We start from the raw sequence: 25,387 nt of genomic DNA, 5'->3' as shown, positions 1-25,387 counted from the left end.
ATTTGAATCTTTGATCTATTTAAATCAAAATATTTTTAAAACGAACTATGTATGAAAAATTTTATCAATTAAAAATTTATCAGTAGTTTTAAAAATACTGATACTGATTCTCTTATTATATAACATTATAATTTCCTTGGCAACAGAAATAACACAAAAGAAATTATTATTGTCATAAAATAATCATGTATAAATAGCGAGGTTGAGGCCAAAATTTTAAACACAAAAACATGTACGTCGGACGTTTGGCGCCACTTTCCCGTAAGCCTAGAAGTTTGACAATGGCGTTTGGAATGTCGAGCGTGATTCCACTGACTTTCCAAACACCATTGTCAAACTTCTAGGCTTATGGGAAAGCGTCAGTGAACGTCCAACATACACGTTTTTGAGTTTAAAACTTTCGCCTCAACCTCACCAATATTACTATTTTAAGAATCTATATAACTCAGAAAATATTTTAGTATAACACACAAAACATTTGAATATGTAGATCATGTCAAAATTCATTACTTTTATCAAATTTAACAAGGAATAGCATAATCAGTTTGTAATAAACAAAATTTTAAAATCTACTTTACAATTTCAATGTCAAATCAAGACTTGCTTTCTTCCAAAATGTGTTTTTTGATTTTTTCATTAATAAAATTTTATTAATGTACACAACTGTGAAAAATTTAAATAAAAAAAATGTTTAAATTAAAATTTAAAGCATTAAATTTTTCCAGACTAAATGCCATTCAATAAGTTAGTATTAAATTTCAACAATGAATAATGATCCAGATAAGTTTAATTATAATAAAGTTCAAATTTTTTCATTTAAGTTTTGTTTTTAAAAATTAGTAATCTACTGTTTTAAAAGAAAGTATATTAAAGACTGTAAAAAACCTAATATCGTTCGACACGGGCAAAAACGTTAGTACTTCCAAACTTCTCTGCTGGATATTAGGTTTTTTAGTGTCTTTAGTTCGAGTATATCCAGTTTCGGAGTGGTAGAAAGTATATTTTTGTTATTTAATCTTAATCACCATGTTAATAAAATGCAGAAAGGACTTTTTGGAATATCATTATCATAGTTATGAGTGGTGACTGATTAGTAAGAATGAATTTTCACCTTAATGAAATGATGCTAATAAGATTTCTGTCTATTTATAATGGATATCAACATATTGAACATTTATAAGTTGGATCTTCTAATGTATTCTGAATTATTTATATTTATATTTTTTTGCTCTTTCTGCCCTTTGAACACCGAGAAGGCTTTTTAATCATATCCATCGTGGGTTCAGGCCAACGATGAGAACAAGTGGGTGACAAAAGGCAGGTCTGACATATCTGGGATAGGCCACCCCTGAAAAATTACTGGGGTTTTTAACCATGTGGATTTGAACCTAGATTGACATAGTAGTAGGCTATCTTGACCATACAGTCATAATTAAATCTAATTTTTGTTATTTTTAAATTATTATTGATAACATATTATAAAGAAATAAATGCTATCATTAATACAATAACATCAAATTGTTTAAAGTATTTTATACATCAAAATTTAAAAAAAAAAAATTTGCTAATAGAAAACAGGATTAAAAACTTATTTGAAAAAATTCCTTCGGAGAGTGATCTTTAAAAATGAATTTATTATAATAAATTCTTACACATTAGATATTGAGAATAAAATATAATTTGTTTTATAATGTGTATTATTTTAGCTATACTAGTTATAAGTCACTAGCCTTGTTTTAAATTATTTATACCTCTACCGTTCAATGTGAAGAAAAAGAAGCATTGATGAAATATAAACCAAGTGCAATGCTTTGCATCAAAATTTTTGAAACCTTTAGAACTAGATTATTTATTTAATATTTTTTAAAATTAAATATTAATAATTTAAACTTACCTGAGCTCTCCGTATATTATCTAACCAGTGCTTTGATTCATTGGTATATAATAAGAAGGCCGTAGTAGCAACTTTATACTCATTTAGGTATACCACTAATAATCCGCTACCATCTTTTAATTCTTGTAAAACTAAACGATCGACAATATATGGCTGACGAATAACTCTTACTTTATCGCCTTTCTTTCCGGTTGCTTTACAGATTAAGAGCATATCCGTAAACAGAAAACACTGTACATCAATTTGCTGAAAATTTATAAAAACGATCTTGTTAATATTCTATAAGTATTCATAAATTTTCATCAATTAAATAATGCTTTTAAGAGATTTTACAACGTATTAAACTCTTAAATTATAGGTCTTTATTAAATGTTTAAATACTGTTAAAAACTACCTTCAGAATAATTTGGAACAAGTTAACTTCTAATTTTTGTATAAATTTGTTCTGTATTAAAACAAATTACTTAAATATGTTTTTTGGAAGTTAGGGAATTTATTGTCTCTTTAATAATAAAAATATTTTAAGTATTATTACAATTATAGTTATAGCCAAAACAATCCATCAGAATAGACTAGACATCATATTCCCATGACAAACAAAACAGAATAATATTGTAGGCAGATCCATCCCAAATGCTAACAACATATACAAAATATCAAAACTTGTAAACTCAGTAAGTATATAGAAATGCCTTCAATAAATAAAGCATTTATGGAAAATGAACAATATTCTTTGTGCCTGTTGTCCTCTCCTTTACATAGTATTTATATAATGTAAATGGTATAATATCTACAAACAGATGTTAATCACATTTAAATCTATAATATTACAAAAATGTGGTAATATTAAACACAACTATTTAATTTAATTCTAATTATCTCAAATAACCAATTGGTAGAGATATACGAAGCTTACCAAATTGTAATGGAGCACAAGTAATCGAGATCACATCAAGAAAATAAGATAATTTTCTTGATGTGATCTCGATTACTTGTGCTCCATTACAATTTGGTAAGCCTCGTATATCTCTACCAATTGGTTATTTGAGATAATTATTTAATTTAATTTATTAGAGGCAAGATGCTTACAACTACATAATTAAGAATTTTTAAAAACTATTAAAGTATCAAAAATGATAAAAATTGTTTTTTGTTTTATATTGTAGTACTACGCGACTATTGTGTTTGATTTCTGTATTGTTTTGTGATTTTTTGTATTCCGTTAACTGTGTTGGGTTTCACCATGTATCGTGTCATGCAGCTACGCTCTGCCAATTGGTTTACCCTGTGTCACATGATAGAGAAATTCCCCGGATGGAGGGAGGTACAAAAGGGAATGTACGACCTGAGCTGAGAAAGGACTTTTTTTTCCCTTCAACTGGCGCTTCGGACGTTTGGACGTATACGATATTTGAAGACAAAGGAAGGATCGTTAATGAGAAGGGTCACCTGTTCTGTGCCAGGAAGACGGAGATACCCGTCGTATAATTATCGTGAGGTTACATACTCATTTTTGAGCGTTAATTTTCTCCAATTGTCAGGAGGACCGAAATCTTGTAATTAATTAATCGTATGATTAACCTTTGTAATATACTGTATACCTATAAGTTAAGTGACACTCGGTGTATATATAAATAAACGTGTTGTTAAATTCCTGTAAATTTCTTTGTGAAGTCCTCATTTTATACCCATCTCACAGAAATAATATACCTCGGTATATTAGTTTTCTTACAATATTAACTTTGGTCCAGCATAACACTGACATCATCGCAACCAAGTATTGTGTGTACATATAACCAGTGGTGTATTGTAGACAATGGAACACAGTTCTAGTACTTGTTTCCAGATTTGGAATGCATCCCAGAACTTTCTTACTGCTTATGTACAAAAGTAATTGTAAGTATATAAACCAAAGATTCTTTCCAAATCCATTTTCAATTTCTAAGTATTCATCTACACAATCAGAACAGTGAATTTCGATTTTCAAGTATATCGCACACTACAGCAAAGTAAGCAAAAAAACTGAATTACATTTGTGCTGTTACTGACATTAATTCATTACATGCTCACGTTATCATATTTGTATTTATGCAGGACTGTAGCATTTAATTGGAATTATTATCAACAAATATTTTAATATAAATTAAAATATAAATAAGTATAATACTTGAAAAATTGTGATTCTATTATGAAGAAATTTAGTAAACTGACAATTCTCAATTTTGTCTTAGTAATAATATAAATTTTAATTTATGTACTTATATATGAATAAATAGCAGAAAACAAACTGTAAAAAAGTGTGCATGTGGATGAAAAAGTAAAATTTTGGTATCATTTGTTGTTTAGTTTTATAAAGTTTTTTTAAAGTTAAAAGCATTTAATTAATGATTTTATTTATCCATGATATTTTATAAATTCAAATGAAGTATAGTAAAATCTTTTCAAAGCTGAACCTTAATAAAACAGAAACCTGCCTCAATGAAAAAATATTTGGTATCGTACGAGTTTGTTTTATATCAGGTTTTGCTGTATACTTTTTCATCATAATATCAAAAAGATAATCTTTCTTATCAATTAAGATTCAACATATTATAATAATTAAATAAAATACTTACTTTGCTTGAAGGCGGATCTTTTAATTTGAAACCAGTGCCTTCTAAAAGTAATTGCCTGCTTTGTTGGTTTCCACAGCCAGGCATTTGACATGTCAGATCGAGGAAACAATTATCTTTTATGATCTAAATAAAAATATTTTATTTGAAAATGTTAAATTTATAAAAATTGAAAAATTATTTTGAAATTATCAAGTTTAACGATAATCAGAAAATATTTTAAAACTATTTTATTACCTGCATTACCAGTGACAAATTTAATGTTTCAGGCCCCCAAATATTTAGAAACTGGCCTGAAACTTTATAATATATAATTAGAAAAGAAAACCACAGTTATTTTTCCATTCTTTTAATGAAAATTGAGCATTTTATTTTGATAATGATTATGATAATAGAAAAATTGCATATGTAATCATGTAATGTAAAAACATCATAAAATATTTCAGGCTACCGATACTTAATATGTGGCTAGTTGAAATGTTTTAGATTACGTTATCTACTAATATAATAAACGACTTCTTCTAATAATACTGTAGTGCGTAACACAGAGACACAGACTAAAACCTTTCACAGTGTTGTATACGATAGAGCAACGTATACAACACTGTGAAAGGTTTTAGTCTGTGTCTCTGTGTTATCTACTAATATATTTTCATTGGTTAGGTCCTAAAGTGACCCTTCATTTCAGTTACAGTCCATCTTTGAATTTCAAAAATCAAAAAGCTAAAGTTATGTATGTCAAAAAGTTATTTTAATCTAAGATACTTTTGCAGAAAACTTAACTATATTAAATTATCATTTATAATTATGAGTTATAATAAAATTTATCAATATATAGCATTTCAGGAGAACATTCTTTCAACTTTATTGATTAATCTCCATAAAATTATTCCATGGAGAAATAATAATTTTCCTTCATAGAATAATTACAAATGTAATGATAATAATCATTTTAAAAAATACTAAAAATGGAGTAATTTACAAAAACATATTAGATTATAGTTACAGGAGTGACAAATTATTTATTAATGTAATTTTAATATTTTAAAAATTATTATATTATTGTGCATATTACATGCAAATATGTTTAAATCAAACAATATCTAATTTATGAGTATATACACATGTACCAGTACGTAGATATATACACAACTATCATACGTAAAACAAATTTTAATTTAAACAATTATCTTTTTCTACATCAGTGGATAATACAGTTCTGCAATGATTTAATATTCAATAAATAATGTAGTCTTTATCAATTCAAATAATTGGAATGTAATTGTGAACACATTATAATTAAAAAATGCTCATTGTTATTACTTAAAATAATAAAGAATGTCTTTACTTTTTAAATGAAAGACTGAGCAAAAACAGTGGTTTAACCCCTTTTTTTTTTAAAAAAAAGCTGAGATATTGTACTGTAAAAGTGATGTACACTAGTTTTTCATATTTCGCTGTAATACTTGTTTCCATCAATTTATTTTAAATGGAACCCTAGTAACCTTTCATCGTATTTAGAGACAGTATATTTAATACATGAAAGTACAGTTAATTTCAACATTGAAGTGTTAGATCACTGTTACACTCAGCCTTTCAAATATTTTAGCAAGTGATGATATGGCAAGATTAAAAATGCTAACAAACATTCAAGGAGCTACTTTAATAGTGTTTTGGTCTTGTTATCTAAGGAGCAAGAGCTCCTACTAGAGCAAGTGATGATAAAATTTTTGCCTTTTCTTTGTGTTTATGAATTAAAATTCTGTTCAGTAATTAATTTCTAATATTTTTAAAATAATCTTAAAACAAAGAAAATTATTTAAAGAAATGCTTAATTTTAATATAAACATTAAATTTATTATATGTAGGCTTATGTATGTGTGCATGAATAACAACTCTAGCATTTTTACTACAAAAATTGAAATAAATCAAAGCAAATGCCAACTTTAAATAAGCATTACAAAATTAGCAAGAGTAATGTATTAAAATAAAGTATCTTCTTTACTATAACATTTCTTTCTTATTCTAAATTACAGCAAATTAAAGTAATAAAAGTCAAATAATCTGTCAATTAAAAAAACATCTTCAGAAATTTCTTTATCATTAATATATCATTAATAATTGTAAAATGTTCTAAAGATGAAGGAATAAAGTGTTTGTAAAGCTGTTAGTGGCAAATATATTTGATGTTTACTGAAGATATGGTCATACACTGCAAACAGTTTGAGATGGATAACTAATTTCTGACTTCTGTGACTTCAATTCAATTTTAGTAATTCAAATACTGACACAATTTGAAAAGAAAACTTTTGTAAATTCCTGTGTAATTTTATTATACTGTATATATCAGAATGTTTTATTTATTGATTTTTAGTATGTATATCTATCAGTTTCTTATACATAAATATAAATCATATGAACTTAATAATAATATATTCACAATGGATTTAATTTTGTAAAATTAGAATTAATATAATCGAAGACACGAGTGGTCGAAAGGTGTTATGTTACAATGCAGGACAATTCGGTTGTTCAAAGCTCGACTGTCCTGCATAGACGAAGGTGTTATGTATCCGTATTCACATAACATCATCAAAGATCTTGGAAATTAAATGCTTTAATACTCTCTGTGACGCATTAATTTGTGGATGTATTTACACTAAAATAATTACATAATAAAACTTGATCAATTCAGTCCAAACTTTGATTTTGTAACGTAACACCATCCCACTCACGTATTCAATTGTACTGATTATCATATTTTTCTAATTAAATTTTATTTTAAATAATTAAAGATTATTATTAGTTGAAAATAAAATATACAACATTTCATTATTTCAATTGATAAAAATTAAACAGCTGTTGTCAAATTCCTTATTGAAGAGTGCAAATATGATTGCAAACAGTCCACCATTACACTGTATTGTTCTCCTATCTCCTTTTATCAATAACATCTTGCTTTTGGGTGCAATTTTAATTATTTAATTTTACTTTCTTGTCTCTGAAATATTACCTGCATGTTTCAATACTTTATTTTCTTATTCTAAAGTAATAGTTTTGTCTTTATCACTCAGAAGTAATTCCTATGAGGGGACCGTTATGGGTACCTCTCTATAGTCGAAGTTGGCCAGATCGGTCAATCTGATCGCATCCACGAACAGGGTCGTCGTGACGTTGAGCGGTGTATTCTCGGATTGAAGAAAGAGGCTAAATGCCGTTATTACGTGTTTATTTACAACTAAATATAACTATATATACAGAAAGTATAACAACGTCGGTCGTGGAGACACAGGTCGGAGCACACGAGGTGGACGTCCGAACCGAAGCACGTCGAGCCCAAAAAGTGGTTAGCCTCGACTCTGACGTCACGTTGGTCGGGGACGGTGGTCAGTCGCAGTGTTGCCGACCGCCGCAGTACCCCCTTCCTAGTGTAACGATCGTGTGGCTAACGAAAACGTGCCGGAAATCGGACGCGTCTTCCGGAGCGCGTCGTAGTTTTGGTTTCGGCTTCTTGCTTCGAATGTGTGGTGCTCGATGATTTAGGGTCTTGTACTTCTGTTGAACTGGGAACTTGTTCTGTGTCGGTCTCTTGCTTGTCGTCTGTTGGTGGTCTCTCGCTTGGTGAAAGATGTTCTGCCAGACAGTAAGCTGGCTTAAGTCTGTCTATAGAGATAACTGTCTCTTTTTGCCGTACGCGGACTTTGAAGAATTTGTCTGCACGCTGCAGTACGGGAAATGGTCCGTCGTACGGCGGCTGCAGAGGTGGCCGTACGGCGTCGTGCCGCACGAAAACGTGTGTGCAGCGCTGTAGGTCCTGAGGGACGAATATCTTCTTGGCTCCGTGACATCTCGTTGGGGTTGGTGTCAGTTGGTGCATTTGCTCCTTGAGCTGTTGAACGAAAACTGCTGCATTTGAGTCTGATGGTGTAGGGGCGAGAAACTCGCCGGGTAGTCGTAAGGTCGTCCCGTAGACGAGTTCGGCGGTTGTTGCCTTGATGTCTTCTTTAAAGGCGGCTCGCATCCCTAACAGCACTGACGGTAAGACCTCTGTCCAGCGGTCGGTCAAGCAAGCCTTGAGAGCCGATTTAAGTCTGCGGTGGCTGTTCTCCACCAGGCCGTTTGCCATTGGGTGAAAGGCAGTCGTGTGTATATGGCTGCTACCCAATAATTTAGTCAGAGCTCGGAACAAGTGCGATTCGAATTGCCTACCCTGGTCGGTAGTGACCGTCTTCGGTACACCGTAACGCGCGACCCACTGACCGTAGAAAAACTTTGCCACTGTCTCTGCCGTACAATCGGCGATCGGGAAAGCCTCCACCCAACGGGTGAACCTGTCGATGAGCGTGAGACAATATATGTTACCTTGCGACGGCGGAAGGGGACCTACAATATCCATATGCACATGTTCGAAACGTGCGTTAGGGACCTGAAGATTTTGGACAGGGCTCCACGTGTGCCTATGAATTTTCGCTCGTTGACATGGAATACAGGTTTTGGCCCACATACGTGAGTCCTTTCTAATGGAAGGCCAAACAAAACGACTAGTTATTAATTTGGCGGTAGCTCTTATTCCGGGATGAGCCAGATTGTGTACGGCGTCGAAGACTTGCCTGCGGAAATTAACCGGGATATATGGGCGAATTTTGTTCGTAGATATATCACAGAATAATTCGGGACCTGCATTCGTGAAGGGCATTTTCTTCAGCTGCAAGGCTGTACTCGAAGACAGTAACTGTTGTAATTCGGGGTCGCTGATCTGGGCTTGCGCGATGTTCGCGTAGTCTATTGCGTTTGGCACTTCGATAGTTTCGATCCGCGACAATACGTCCGCTGGTGTGTTGTCGCTGCCTTTAATGTAGCGGATGTCCGTGCTGAATTGACCTATAAGGTCAAGATGCCTTAATTGCCTAGGGGTGCATTTCTCTGGCTTCTGACTAAAAGCGTACGTCAGTGGGCGATGGTCTGTGAAAACCGTAAACTCCCTGCCTTCGAGCATGTGCTTGAAGTGCCTTATTGATGCGTATATGGCATAAAGCTCTCTATCGAAAACCGACCATTTTCGTTGTGACTCTGTTAATTTGGCAGAGAAGAAAGCTAGTGGCTGCATCTTCGGTGTGCCGTTGGAGGAGTCAACTTGATTTAGTGAGCCGCCGATAGCTATGTCGCTTGCGTCGGTAAAAAGTGCCAGTTGCGCGTTTGGGTTCGGATGGGTCAAGAGCGTCGCGTTGGCTAATTCCTCCTTGCAGTGGTGGAAGGCTTTGGTTGTTTTCTCGGTCCACTGAATTTTGCTGTTGGACTTAAGGTTTGGTCCTTTTAGTAACTCGTTTAGTGGGGCTTGTGCATGGGCTGCGTTTGGGACATTCCTACGATAGTAGTTGAGTAGCCCCAGAAAACGCCTGAGCTCGCGAACCGTTGTTGGAATTTTATATTCCAGTATGGGGTTTACGCGTTCGGGTAGAGGTTTAATGCCCTCCTTGTTGACTAAGTACCCCAAAAACGGTAGTTCTGGTGCACCCAATATACATTTGCTCAGATTTACCTTGACGCCGTACTCTGAGAGGCGATGGAAAACCGCCTCTAGGTGAATCTCATGCTGCTCCCTCGATTCGCTAGCGATTAGAATGTCGTCGAGGTATGCGAAGGTAAAGTCGAGCCCTTGGAGTACCTCATTTATGAACCGTTGGAAGGTCTGCCCGGCATTGGACAACCCGAAAGGCATGAACATGAATTCGAATAGGCCAAAAGGGGTTGTGATTGCCGTCTTTGGAATGTCGTCCTGATGAACAGGAACCTGATTGTACGCGCGGACTAAATCGACCTTGGAGAATATAATTTTACCGAATAGGGAAGAGGAGAAATCTTGCAGATGTGGTAACGGGTAGCGGTCGGGAATCGTAAGTCGATTCAACGCTCGATAATCGCCCGTTGGTCTGAAGTCGCCGTTTGACTTGGGCACCATGTGCAAGGGGCTGGCCCAGTTGGAGGTGCTGGGTCTGCAAATTCCTTGCTCCATCATATGTTGGAACTCTTTCCGAGCTGCCGCGAGTTTGGCTGGGTGCAGTCGGCGGGGTTTTGCGAATACCGGCTGTCCCTTTGTTATAATGCGATGCACGGTGTGGTGTTTGGGTGCCCTGGCCGTCCCTGCGGGATAAGGATGGAAAATGTCGGGATACTTCTCCAGGATACTGCGGTATGTCGACGAGCTGGCTATCAGCGTTACTTGAGTAATCTCTGTTTCGATTTTTTTACCCGTGGTGGCTAGGTTAGTAATTGAGTCCCGGAGACGAGCGCCCTTTAGGTCGATTAACAATCCGTATTGCCGCAGAAAGTCGGCGCCTATGATTGGCTTACTGACGTCGGCTAGTACAAAAGGCCACTGAAAACGGCGGCGGAGGTTCAGCCCGAGCGTAACTAGCTTGGTGCCGTACGTTCGTATCGGTGTACCATTTGCCGCGTACAGCTTTACAGCATGGGGGTCGTCCCGCGAGCCATTTCCTGAGAAGGGTAAAACGCACACGTCGCTTCCGCTATCCACCAGGTACTCGCGGTTAGAAATGGGGTCGAAAATAAATAAACGGCTCTTGTTATTGGGGCTGAAATCGCAGCGGGCCGTTTCGTGCGATTTCCTTAAGGGTTTCCCGACTGGCGGAAAGAGCACGGGGAGCGGCAGCGTTTTGCCTCGCTCCCGTATTTCTGGTGATACCAGCAAGGGTGGCTAGCATCCCCCTTGGGCGTCTTTGAACGCCGCCGCCAATGTGATCTTCCTTGCCTAGACCTGTCTCGGGGTCGAGCTAATCGTTCGATTCTCTGACTCAGGGATTCTATTTGCATCTGAAGCTCGCTTAGCTGAATTTGAGTGTTATCGGGGACTTTTTGGACTTCGTTTACGTTCGCGTGCGTTACTTCGCCTATTTTGTCGGCCATGGTGGCCAAGTTTTCTAATCCGTCGTCGGAGGCTGCCAGGATCGCCTGGGTCTGTTGCGGCAGTCGTTGTAGCCATAAGGTTTTAAGAAAATCTTCCCCTAATTTATTGTTGGCTAACTGCCTCATTTTTCTTAGTAAATGTGAAGGTTTTTCATCTCCCAACGCGATATCGGAGAGTAGCGCTTTGATTCGCCTTTGTTCCGAGTCTGAAAAATCGGCGAGCAGTCTGGACTTAAGAGTATTATAACGGTTTTCGGCCGGTGGGTTGAGGACGATGTCGCTTACGTAGTTCAAAATGTCGGAGTTGAGAGCCGAAACGACAGAGTAGTACTTGGTACTGTCTTTGGTAATGCCCGAAATGGCGAACTGGGCCTCTATATTGGCGAACCACAACTCTGGGGTCTTGTCCCAAAATGGAGGTAGTTTGAGAGCCACTCTGTTCACTTCTGCGGTGGGTTCGGGCTCCGTCATCTTTGTTCGGCTGCTTGACCGGCGTGGAAGGGAAAAAGAGGCCTACCTGAATTTCCGTAAATGTCGTCTGGGCTTCGGGCTTCGGGCTTCGGGCTTGGGAAAGTTCGGTGTTGCTCCCACGTTGTCGATCACGTTCGGGTCACCAGTGAGGGGACCGTTATGGGTACCTCTCTATAGTCGAAGTTGGCCAGATCGGTCAATCTGATCGCATCCACGAACAGGGTCGTCGTGACGTTGAGCGGTGTATTCTCGGATTGAAGAAAGAGGCTAAATGCCGTTATTACGTGTTTATTTACAACTAAATATAACTATATATACAGAAAGTATAACAACGTCGGTCGTGGAGACACAGGTCGGAGCACACGAGGTGGACGTCCGAACCGAAGCACGTCGAGCCCAAAAAGTGGTTAGCCTCGACTCTGACGTCACGTTGGTCGGGGACGGTGGTCAGTCGCAGTGTTGCCGACCGCCGCAAGAATTACAGAAAAGGATAGACACTACCTATATTATTAATCAGTGTCCTTTACTGCAGAGGTGAAGTAATGTTTCAGTGTCCTTCGCAAATACCTAAATTGGTGTCCTTATTTAACTTATCTTATTTTAAATAGCAGAATGTATTGTAAGAAATAATTTTACTATAACTAAGAATTTATTATGAAAAAACAAAATTTAACTTCAAAATAAAATATTCAATATGTACAGGGTGAGTCTGAATTATGTATCTACAATGCCAATGTTCAGATATAGATGGAGCCATAATTTTTTAATTAACTATCCATAAGAATACTGACTATTGTACACCTAACCTATGTACAGTACATGTAATACATGCAACTGATTGATATATCAATATAACTGTCTGTTCATCTGCTGCCAAATTTCCTAAGTTTATTGAATTAAAATATTGTGGCTCAATCTAACTCTGAAAGTCAGAAATGTAGGTAGATTATTCAGGACCATCCCGTATTGTTCTATTTACGTGCACCGATGGGAAATCGCAGGAATGTATTGAGGTAGCACAAATTTTGGCAAAGGGTGCCTGATATTTTTAGTTTACGATGCATAAATGTTTGAGAGGCATGAGGGGCACTTGGCACCCCTTATTTATTGAATATATTCTACTTTTTTATAATCAGATTGTTATAAATATCCTCCATTGCACAGTTTGTGAATTCTCTTTTTTTGTACAAGTTGACAACCCTAGTGTAATCACTACAGTAGAAGTATAGCTAATCAAGCTATACTTCTACTGTAGTGATTACACTAGGGTTGTCAACTTGTACAAAAAAAGAGAATTCACAAACTGTGCAATGGAGGATATTTATAAATGTCACTATAATTTAAAAATATTCTACGTTTTTGAATAAAATTATCTATCGTGTATAAAAATAAAGCCAAATATCAACTTACTTTTTCAAGTTCATCATTATTACTTTCAATGGAGAGTTTATAACTTTCTATGCGACCAATTATAGATGCTAATCGTTCCTGTTCGTGACGTTGACGAAGTGTGGCATCAACTCCACAAACAAAGTTTTCGACACATTCATTCTAAATAGAATTTTCTCTTAAATTTCATAAACTCACAACATAAAGTACAATAAAATCTCTGAAATACAAATTTCTCTTACCATTTCTAAGAGGGCAGATTTATGTTCTTCATTGTCTGTCTTTTTATGAATAACTTTCAGTAATAAAGAATATTTTGTTAACCTTTGCATTGGTTTCACCAAAAGATCTACAAGCCGTAAGCGTTCACAATCCTTCTGTGTTTCGCACCACTAAAACAAATAAATTATAAAATATCTATTTAAAATGCTTAAAAATTATAGTAATTTTAAGAAAATAAATAAATATTTTATTAAAATTATTTTTAAAAATTTTAAAGTAATGGTCCAAATATTAAGGCTATATATACAAATACAAAAAACAGAGTAAATGATAGAAGTCATTATTTTATTTAGGAGAAAAAATTTTCAAAATTTTCTTAGTTTGAGATCCTTTTAAGGGGGCTTTTTTTAATCATACTCATCATGGATTCAGTCAGGCACCCAACGGGGACAACCAAGTGGCAAAGGACAAGGCCCAACATCCGGGACAAACCACCCCTAAAAATTCCTAGGTGGTCCACCCGGATTCAATCCCTAAGAAGTAGGCTGTTGCCTTTACCATCTCAACCTCCAGCAGTCCAGCTATAAACTGAAACTAAAAAGTAATCTTTGGGTCTGGAGGCTGCTTTTTTTAATTCAAAATTCTCCAAGTTTAAATTTAAATTTTATAACTTTTAGAATTCAAGTTGATGTTAAATTGAGGTAATTGTTATTATTAAATAAAAACTAATGCTTTATTCTGTCTGATTTTTGTTCAAACTGACTAAAATGCTATTGAAAATGTCTAGGAAAATATTAAAATAAAATTTATTGATATACACTAAGAATTATTATTCTAGCTAAAATTGAGTTACTTGCATGTACATTCAAAAATAATACATCTAATTTAAAGAGTTCAATAAGGACTATCATTGTTTAATTATTTGATATCCAACTTCAATGCATAAAGCAAAAAAAAAAAAAACTGCAGAAAACAATTAGTTTCTATGGATCGTCATCAAAAGAATTCATTCTTCATCTAGCGCCGTAGCAACCGAAGCACTTTCCGAATTTTTTTACTAATGAGATCTAAGCGAAGCAAATTTAGTCTATTCATATTGCCATTAATTAAGCGCAATCATGCTAATAACATCAAACATTGTTTGGATAGTAATCAATTAATCAGAATGAATGGGATGATTAGTTTAGTTACACAATATTAATTATTATCAAAATTAAATATAAATCATTTTATTATTATTAATCTAATACATTTGTTTATTCTGTGGAATAAAATTAAACAACAAAAAACTATAATGAAATCCAATGTTTATTGTATAATGCTGTGACAGCTGGATGGACAAAGCATTAAATGTGTCTGCCTGTTAAAGTTTGGCTCAAATTCTCAGAAATTTTCTTAGATAGTTTGATCTAAACATATCTGGATCTAATGATGTATCCAAGTGATGAGAGACAGTCAGTCCCTTATCACTTGCCTACATTATTATGGGTCTGGTCTATTTATGAAATTTCCTGTATAGAAATCGAGACTAATTTATTAAACAAATCGTTTTAAAATATTAATTACAAAAAAAAGAAAAAAAAAGGAAATTTGCTTAAAATGAAGACAAGATCACAATCTCAGCTAGAAATTAGTTTTAGTTTTCATTCAAAAGATGGCAGCACCTTACCAGCTTACAACTAAATTTACTGTGTATTATATACTGTATATATTATATATTTTTAAAAGAATGCATACTTCCAGTCTTCACTTACTTTTAATTCTAAATATTTTAAATCTATTAATTAAATTAAAAAGGAAATCAAAGAAAAATTAAAAATTTATCATCTATAAAAACTTTTAAATATTTTCAACTAACAATATTTCATACAATCCTTGACACAAAAATTAAAAAGAAAATAAACTTTATTACTTGATTAGAATTGGAAATATATTCTGATTAAATAAATTAGATGATTACTGTTAATAAACAGTTATAAAACAGAAATTTAGATTTAAAATATGTGAAAAAAATAAATATCTTTAAGCCCATCTTTAGTTCTTATCAATTGAAATTCAGAGTTTTCTATCATAAATCTTTCATTCAAATTTGAATATCTCAACATTATAGAAAATAAAAATTGCTATTTTTATTAAATATTAATAAAAACTGGGAATTTATTTTATTTTTACATTAAGCATAATATAAATTTTGTAAAATCATTGTATTAAGCATAATATACACAACAAAATGATTCTACAGAATTTCTTCCTTATAAAATATGATTAAAATAATATTTAAAATTAAATCCAAATGTAATAATATAAAACAAACCCCAAATTTCATTATCGTATATACCAGGTTATTCTGAGCTACCATACATTAATGCTAATTTTAACTAATAGAGATTAAAATTTGGCCTGAAGGTAGGCGTTGGTCCTGTCATCTAATATAAACATTAATAATTAGAAATTAATTTTGAATTTAATTAAATGATTTAGAAAATTCTGAGAAAAGATCGATAGAAAATGGAACTCCAAATCTACAACTTCCAACTGGACTGGCATTTTACCAGTTTTAAGCTATTTGAATGTAATGTTTAATTTATGAATAATTAGAAATGATTAATCAGAAATGAAAATGAAACCGTACGCTTTCAAAATGCTTTCTAGCAATTAAATAAAACTGGATTCCTGATATTTGCATACCACTATCATTTTTTTAAACAACAATCTGTCAATTGATATGCAACTTAGTACAAATAAATAATAACAGCTGGAAGAAATTTAATAATTCTTAAAAATATTGATTGTTACTATTGTATGCCCACACATAAAAATGAAGCTATTGAAAATAAAACAATATAATTATGCACTGTATATGTAGTTTTTTCCAGTTTTGTTTCAATCAATGACAAGAAACAATAATTTTTATTTTTATTAGTTTTTTTTATAAGTTATATATATTAATTATTAAAATATCAATTCATATACAGTATTGTATTTAGAACAATTGTTCATGAAAAACAATTATTAATATTTACAAGATAAGATTATGCAAATATTTTGAATATTTTAACCTTCATTTATACAAGCTTAGTTGGTGCCATGTTCATGTTCATGTAAATTTTATTTAATATTAAAATTATTTTAAAAATTTAATATTGATGTATTTTTGTAATTCAATACTTTACTAATGAGGATTTGTAATTAACAAAACTACTTTAAAAATACACATACTACATATTATTTATATTCACATATGACAGAGGAATTTATTAGAGTGAGAGTATATATATGAGAGAGTTTAAGTAAAAGAATGTATATATATAATTATCAGTGTGAAAGCTACTTTATCAACAAAAATTCTATCAAAGCTTCAATATAAAATTAAAATGTTTTTTAAAACTGTTATAAATATGATAAACTAAGTTATTATTTTTCAACTATTTGTTCATTTTAATTTCAATATTCTGTAATATTAAAAAAAACACTATTTTTCCTATTAATTAGAATGATAAATTGCAGAATTACTATATATTTACAACTTACTAATGACTAGAATTTTATAATATAATACCATGAATTTCACAATAGCGAAGTTGAGGTCAAAGTTTTCGATGTGAAAACGAGCATGTGGAATGTCGAGCACGATTCCACCGACTTTCCAAACGCCATTGCCAAACTTCTAGGCTTACGGGAAAGCAGTGCCGAACGTCCGACGTACGCATTTTCGCATCGAAAACTTCGGCCTCGACCTCACTATTATCAAAGGCAATGTCTAACTTTTGACCAATACAATGCTACCATTATATATTACGAACTCTTAAATTTTCTAAATATATTGCAAAATTTGCTGAATATTTAGACCTTATCATTTCAACTAAAACAATACAGTATTTTATAACTAATTATATTCTCATATTTCCAAAAGGTTATTTTTGCTGATTAGGATATATGAATATTTCATTATGTAGACTAAATCAGCATGTTTCAACCTCTTTCTAATAGCAACACCCCAACTTGGCACACTTCTTGCAGCACTCTTACTTCCTTATCAATGTAGAGTTATTGTACTTTTCATACTTTTAGTAAGAAGCGTTACGATACATAAATCAAATTTATAACAGATAAAAAAGTTTGGACCCGTAACTCAAAAGTCCAAATATCTTCGTAATAAATTTAAAAATTTTTTAAATATATTCATTAATTTTCAATTAAATTGTTTCAAGTTAAATAACTCGACATTAAAATTAACTTACTGCAACGTAGGCTTTAAATAATTCGGAGTCCTTACGTCTTTCCTTCACATATTGTAGACATAAATCTTGTTCCAAACAATATTTAATATAGGGTTGAAAGATTTGATCAAACTGGAAAATAAATTTAAATATATTTATTAATTGTTCTTAAAATAATTATACTTTAATAGCAATTAATTACCTTTAGAAATCCTTCTTTCATAAAAATAGGATTTAATGGTTTCCGAGACATTCTGGCTTCGTGTACCATAGGTAAAAGATAATCAATCCAAAAATGGTAATTGGATTCATAAACTTCTCTGATATTTCCAAAAATCTTTTCGGTTTCAATCTGTAAAAAAAAGTCATCCCTAAATAAATGCAGCAAAAAAACATTTTAAAATATTTTTACTTTAAAAAAAAATTGTAGCAATTGGAGTATAAAATTATTAAGAATTTATAATTTATAATATAATTTTATAAATGCATATGAAAATTTGAGAAGTTTTCCATGCAATATTTCTTTCATAACTAATCAAATTACTTTTTTTTATGTATAGAAATAATAAAACTCATTTATACATTTGTTTAATGTTCGTGATTATAGTAATAACTTGCAATTACTAACCATACAATGTTATAATTTTTACATGTATGCAGTATATAAAGGTCATATATCATTCATTTTTATATAAGTTAGTTGCTTTTAATAAATATAAAAATCAATTATAATTATTGAAATAATATAAGATTTATAAAGACAAATACTTCTAAAATCACAAAAATTTTGCAGAACTTAAACCTTTCCCAAAAAATGAAATTTCAAAATGTAATTTTTATAAAAATACAATTTCTGTTGGCTTAAAACAAGCTTATTATTATCATTCTTTATATATATATATATATATATAAAGAATGATAAAAAACCCTATATATATATATATATATATATATATGTGTTTTTTTCAATAATGTAGAATAAGTTACTTTAAAATCAATTTTTCTATTTTAGAACAATTCAAAATAATAGAATAAAATTATATACGAAATATTCTAGTTTAATGAATAAAAAATTACATAAGAATTTCTCTTTGAAAACAAATCTTGTTAGAAAAGTAATTACTTTCCTTATTTATTACAGATTTCTCTTTAGAATTTCAAAGATTATAATTAGAAGATAATTAAAAGTTCAAATTAATTTTTAGTTTATATTTTGTTATCTTTTATTTTTATATAAACTGTAATTCAATTAATCAAACTATCAAAAAGAAATTTTAAGAAGTTAATATTTAATATGTTTAAAATATTTTCAATCTTTTATATTAACAAAAAAATATTTCTATAATATAACTATTTAAAATGATAAAACATACATTAAAATCAATCTTCGACTTCTTTACTTACAACCGATTATGTAATAGTCATTTTCAATAATTGAAATTTTTATTCTATAAAAGCTGCTACTGCTTTATTATAAACAGCTGAACGTTAACATATAATTCAATTAGTTTTTCTACTTTACGAGATTTTTAATACAGAAATTATTATTCTTCGAACGTAAAGGGAAAAATGAAATTTGAATAACGTCACCTTTAATCTCCTAAAACGTCATTTAAGCAGTTGTTTGGAACTTTTATATAAAATTTGCAAGAGTTGTTATTTATTTATTTATTTTATAAACAAAATAAAGTGTTTTTAAGTATATATATATATATAGCAAAATATTTTCTTTGAATTTTCTTTAAATCTAAGTGACTTATTAAAGAAATGTTAAGAAACACTCTCTATTATATGAATTGCCTTATCAAATTAAATTAGATTTGTTATACAATTTTTAAGATATTTAATAAGCAAACAATTGTAAAATATTAAATTAAAATTTTTACCTCATTTAAAATGCATTCATTTTGAAGATTGCAAAGGACAGAAAGAAACTGAAAAATATTTTCATTATATATATTTTATATTGTTTTAATCATAGGAATTATATTATTATTTTTATTGATCTAATTGACCAATCTTTGATTAATCGAATAAAACCTTTAATTCAATTATTTATTAAATAATTATCTTTAAATTTTTATAACAGTATTTTACTCATATAAAAGCATATAAAAAAATTTTTTTAATCTAAAAAGAACTTCAAAACAGTCATTTTTTGATTCTAAAAAAGGAAGAAACATCAGGATAAAGTATTAAAAAAATATTAATTAACTGCTGAAATGCTCTCATAAAATTTAATAGAATATTAAAAATAATAATAATAATTCTATTCTAACAATTAATGGTAAATTTAGTTTTAAACAAAAAATTTCTTTAGAAAAATGATAAACATCTAAAACACTTATTATCATTTTTTTCTTTTATTTTACACTAATTATATTTTAATTAATAATAACACAGTTTTGTCTATAATTTTCACTTCAAACTCTCTAATTAGTTATTTACTTAAAAATTATCACCACAAAAGTACCAGTAATCAGCAATCAGGAAGAAAATTTATTTAATTACTGAATATTAATAATGTTCTAAAATTTTTATATACAACAAAATAAATTACATTAGTGAATTATAATGCAAAGGATGCATAATAATTGCTTATTACAAATGTTACGCTTTACATTGAATAACTATAATTCACACATATATGATATTTTAATTAAATCTATTAAATATGCATATATAACAAATAAGTATACAAGATATTATAAAATAATTTGAATTATATATACTAATTATAATTAATTATTGATGTATATGTTGTTAAATTTATACAAAAATGTAACAAGGGATATAATGACGTTAATGTTTAATATATAATAAATTATAAAAACTCATTTGCATTTGTAAAGAGTTCATTTGTAAAAGATGTACAGAAAACAAAGTCATATTCTTTATTTTTTTTAACTTAGACAATGCCTAAGTTAAAAAAATTAAGAAAATTTGAATAATTTTAATGGTCAGAATTTAATTCTCTCTTAAATTTGTGTAAATTTTAAGCCCATGCGCAGAAATTTTAAAAGGGCGAGGTTTAAAAAAAACATTATTTTTTCATAATATAGTTTATTAATTTTTATAATATAGAGTAATAAAATACAGTAGACTAAGAGGAATTAAATTGATACAAAATAAATATAAGCTATATACAATATACTGTATTAATTAATTTAATTTTAAAAATTCCTTTAAAATGGAATGGGTTAGACCCCAAAACTGCCCTGTGGCCTTGGTAATTTTCAATGTAAAATTTGCATATTATATATTTCGTAAAAGCTCAATACTTCTGAGTATTAAATTTAGAATATTCTTAAAAACATTTTTGATGAAAAATCAGATTAATTTGACTTCATGAATAACAAAATTTTCATTTATGTTACGACAGTTATTTTCTAAAATTCAATGCATTTCAAATTTAAAAAAAAAAAAAACTTTCTAAATTTATCAATAATTTAAAAGTAATATTTTTATAATGCGTTTTCTATTTCTTTAATGAAAAATTTACTAAAAGTTGAGATAATCTTGCTGAATTATAAAAAAAGCAATTGAATTATAAATAATCTATGTACTATAAATTACAGAAAAATTGTGGAAAAACCATTTAAGAACTACAACAAAAGTTCTATACAATTCCTTTGATGATATAAATTTTGTATTTGAACAGACAATGTTATCGTTATCATTCTCATCATAACTATAAGCAACAAAAGTTTAAACTGAATAAAAAAAGTAATATTTAAATTAAAGAATTAAAATATAAATACACTATATTTGTATATTAAACAATTAGGAAAATGAATATTATTTTTTTTTTATATAAGCATAAAAAAATAAAATATTCATTTTCCTTTTCCAGATCAATATTTCAAAGTTTTTAGATTATTTTCTAGTCAGGCAATGCATTATCAAAAGCAGATTATTTTTTATGAATTATTTTTCCTTCCTTATTTATGAAAAAAAGAAAACCTTTTTAAAATTTTCTTTTAACCAAATATAAAGATACTTTAAAAGAGAAAAAATTTATTTTTTCATCTTAGTTTATATTATAAAAATGAACAAAAATATTATTTTCATTTTTGTTTATTTATAAAAAAATGTTTTTATAAAAAATAATATTTTAAAATATTATTTTTATTTATAAAGGATTGCAGAAAGTCTAAAAATCTACAAATTGTAGATTTATAATTTAATAATTGTAAAGTACATTGATTTTAAGGTGTGAAAAAACTTGGACACGCCAAACACGACACAAAAGAATACACATAAAAAATTAATTTTAAACTTTATTAACTATAAATATATCGTCAAACCAATAATACAAATTCTGAATTATTTATTTTTCTTTATAAACTATCATATATCATAAAAATTTTTATATTAGTTTGTACTTTTGAATTAAAAATATGATTTAAAACATTAAAAAAACACAGTTTGTTTAATGCCATCAGGAATTTATTAACGATTAGATTATCGGAAACTGTCTTCGTGAACTTGATATACAGAATTTAAAGATGCAACATGATGTTACGGTAAATTTTTGCAATTAGAATATTTGAATTAAAATATTAATTACAAATAATTTTCTAAATTTAAAATATATAAACAGTTTAAATTACAAAGATTTGATAAAGATAAATGTTTGAGTCCAAACTACTCTGACATCATAGAAAATACATTTAACTAGGTGTACATATGTACGTATTATATATAGAATAACGTTGACTTGAGGATTTCTCCATTAAAATGACTCATTGATCATATAATTTTCTTTTTTATTTAATAGCATTTCATCAGTCTATTAAACCATAACTCAGTAGAATTTATTAAATTCTTATGAAATAGATAATTTTCTATTGAACATTTCATACACATTCAATTGCTCAGTCTTATTATCTATTAATTTCATAATATTTGATTAATATTAATTACTGAATAATTAACATTAATCTGTATCATTGTGTATCGTCATCTGTTAGTTGCTATGCAGTTTAACTATATATTATTACAGAAGAAGAGTTTATGTTAAATACTTTATTAATTTAACACTTTAGAAATATATAATATCAGCGACAAGAAAATTAAATGTGATAATATAACGGCTACTCTTACATTTATAATTTAATATAACGTTCATTATATTAATATACTAAATAATAGTTTTATATCTTTATCTATAATATTTTTTAATTTTTTAAAAATTTCTTCATTAATCTAATGTATTTTATTTTAATTTATTTATTACAGTACTAAATAAACTAAATTTTATCTTCTAAATAAATATTAGACATTCAAAAATATTCGATAATCTTTTAATTAAATATAATTATATGTGTTTATATATTATAGCAAAGACATTCTGCATAAATATCCAAATAAAGCAAATAAATATTAATTTTACAATAAAAAAATAAAATTGAATAAAAAAACATAATCCAGCAAAATGGATATATACATAAAACAGAATGAATAATGGATAAAGTGAATGGAATTATTTAGCATTACATTTTAGCTGTTAACTTTATTATATATAAAACATTTTATTTGCATTAACTTACATCAATGATGACTTTTAGTCTTCTTATATAAAACACTTCTGTGCTGAGCATTTCCCAAATGGCATCTTGCTGATTTTGTTTTCTTTTCGATAATTCCTAATAAAGAATATATAATCAGTCGTTATTACTAATTGAATATTTCCAAAAACACCTATCTTCTTTATTGTTAAAAGACATTGTCTTTAATTAGTAAACTGTTTTTCTTTATTGCTTAAAGTATTTAAACAATAAAAGAAAATGTTTTATTTTTATTTATTCGTTACACAAATACTAGGAAATGCCAACAGGCAGTAGATTTCCACCCTAACAAACAACAGAATAAAAGAAACACATAAAAACAACACCACATTACATTAAATACATCTTAAAATACATAAAAACAACACTGCGATATTACTAAAATATTATGTATTTCAACACTATGTAATTTAAATTTTTTATAAAAATTATACAACTTTGACTTCATAATTATGCTATTTATAAAAATGTACAGTACATTATAATTAAAATCTAGAAATACAAATTAAATTATACTTTAATAACTTTTATAAATGTACAGTACAGGAAAAATGACCACGAAAAATAACTAAGAAATATAATTAAAAAAAACTTAATTAAAATATTTTAATGAATTTAATTAAATTATGCTTTGACATTTTTGAAGTGAATAATGATATATATATATATTTCATATTTTCTAAATGAATAAAGTAGTGTTTACATTTAAAATGTTTATTCTTCAACGATTTTAAAATCACGGATCACAAATTTTATATAAACAAACACATTACAAATGTATATTTAAATGATAACCTTGTTAATGTTATCTTTCCTTTGATAAACATTAATGGTTTCTTAATTAGGAAATTTATTAAGGAAAATATAATAATACAATATATCCTTATAATAATGGAGATATCTATTTTTATATTTTTTCACTCATTGAAAATGATTAAAATTTCCCATAAAAAATGGTTATTTTCAAATTAAACTTTAGTTCATTGTTAAATTTATCAACAACAATTATAATTTTATTTAAATTATATCAAGAAGAATTAATAAAATAATATACCTGTACATTTTCTACAATCTGACTCCAATGATCTTCTAACTGATACAAATCATCTCGATGTTCACAATAAGACGAGAATGTTAAAAGGCCATGAAGCTCCGGAACTCCATGTTGACTGTATTGATTTAATAGTTCTGTCAGTGTTTCCATTTTCTCTTTATCCTAATGCATTAAAAAGATATATTTTTCAAATAAAAAGTGAAAAATAATATCTTTATTGTTTAAGTCATAAATGTTAGAGAAATTGCTCACACTTCTGAAAGGGTTTGAAAATATTCCACCTCGCCTCTGTTGTAACTGCTTAGATTTATTTGATTTCCACGAACCATCCTGAGAACCACTGAAACTAGAATACAATGCTTCGCCTACTAAATCTTCGGTCGAAGTCATTACGGCATTTCTTCTGCCTCTCTGGCTCTAAATAAATTGCAGTGTCGGTTATAAATGAATAGATTTAATTCGTAACGTGAATAATTATTTTTTCGATTTAAACATGTTCGGGTTGCTTTAATTTTTCCTTTTCTACTTACTCCTGAAACCTTTCTTTCTTTCCTGTCATCCTTTCCTGAGCTATTAGAAACATTTGTCCTTCCACTTCCACAACTTCCTGTGCTATTTGTCCTTGTGATATGTCCTCCTTCAATACTTTCTTTGGCTGAAACAAATTGTTCTTAAATTAGAATTTTATTGAGAAAATAAGTCAATTGTTTATGAAATCCTTTTCAATTTAAAATATTTATTCATTACTATAGTAAACAATACAGATTCTGCAGTCAATTATCTAGCAAACCAACCAAATGACATACCAAAACAAAGCTATTTCTAATTAAAATATTGATAAAAAGCATAAAAATATCAAATAGTTTCATTATTTATCTGTATTGCATGTGTATGTGTTTTGCTTTTTGTTACAGATCTTAATTATATATCTATTTTTATATATTTCAATTTTTTAATCTTTAAAAGTGTAAAAAATTTCTTCTTATTTCCCTTAAAAACATTTAAAATTTCAATTTCAGAGGGGGAGGAGG

The 25,387-nt window shown here is 29.4% G+C and overlaps 1 protein-coding gene across 9 annotated transcripts in view; it reads right to left on the bottom strand.

Annotated features, from left to right (window-relative positions):
* The window catches only part of LOC136978590 (pleckstrin homology domain-containing family G member 5-like), a 102,757-nt gene that overhangs the window by 17,635 nt on the left and 59,735 nt on the right, over positions 1-25,387 (bottom strand). For all 9 annotated transcript variants that reach the window (XM_067274325.1, XM_067274324.1, XM_067274323.1 and 6 more), the window contains 11 exons: positions 24,887-25,011; positions 24,609-24,773; positions 24,357-24,518; positions 23,285-23,380; positions 19,619-19,666; positions 17,935-18,084; positions 17,754-17,864; positions 13,533-13,682; positions 13,312-13,452; positions 4,510-4,632; positions 1,895-2,140 (listed from right to left, as the gene is read on the bottom strand). In XM_067274325.1, coding sequence (XP_067130426.1) covers positions 1,895-2,140; positions 4,510-4,632; positions 13,312-13,452; positions 13,533-13,682; positions 17,754-17,864; positions 17,935-18,084; positions 19,619-19,666; positions 23,285-23,380; positions 24,357-24,518; positions 24,609-24,773; positions 24,887-25,011 — 1,517 coding nt within the window. The remainder of the gene's footprint in view (positions 1-1,894; positions 2,141-4,509; positions 4,633-13,311; positions 13,453-13,532; positions 13,683-17,753; positions 17,865-17,934; positions 18,085-19,618; positions 19,667-23,284; positions 23,381-24,356; positions 24,519-24,608; positions 24,774-24,886; positions 25,012-25,387) is intronic.

This window comes from Centruroides vittatus, unplaced genomic scaffold (genome assembly GCF_030686945.1).
Source record: "Centruroides vittatus isolate TY-2023 unplaced genomic scaffold, ASM3068694v2 contig_546, whole genome shotgun sequence".
NCBI classification, from domain to species: domain Eukaryota; kingdom Metazoa; phylum Arthropoda; class Arachnida; order Scorpiones; family Buthidae; genus Centruroides; species Centruroides vittatus.
The sequence above is the reverse complement of the archived record's forward strand: the minus strand, read 5'-3'. Positions and strand labels throughout refer to the sequence as shown.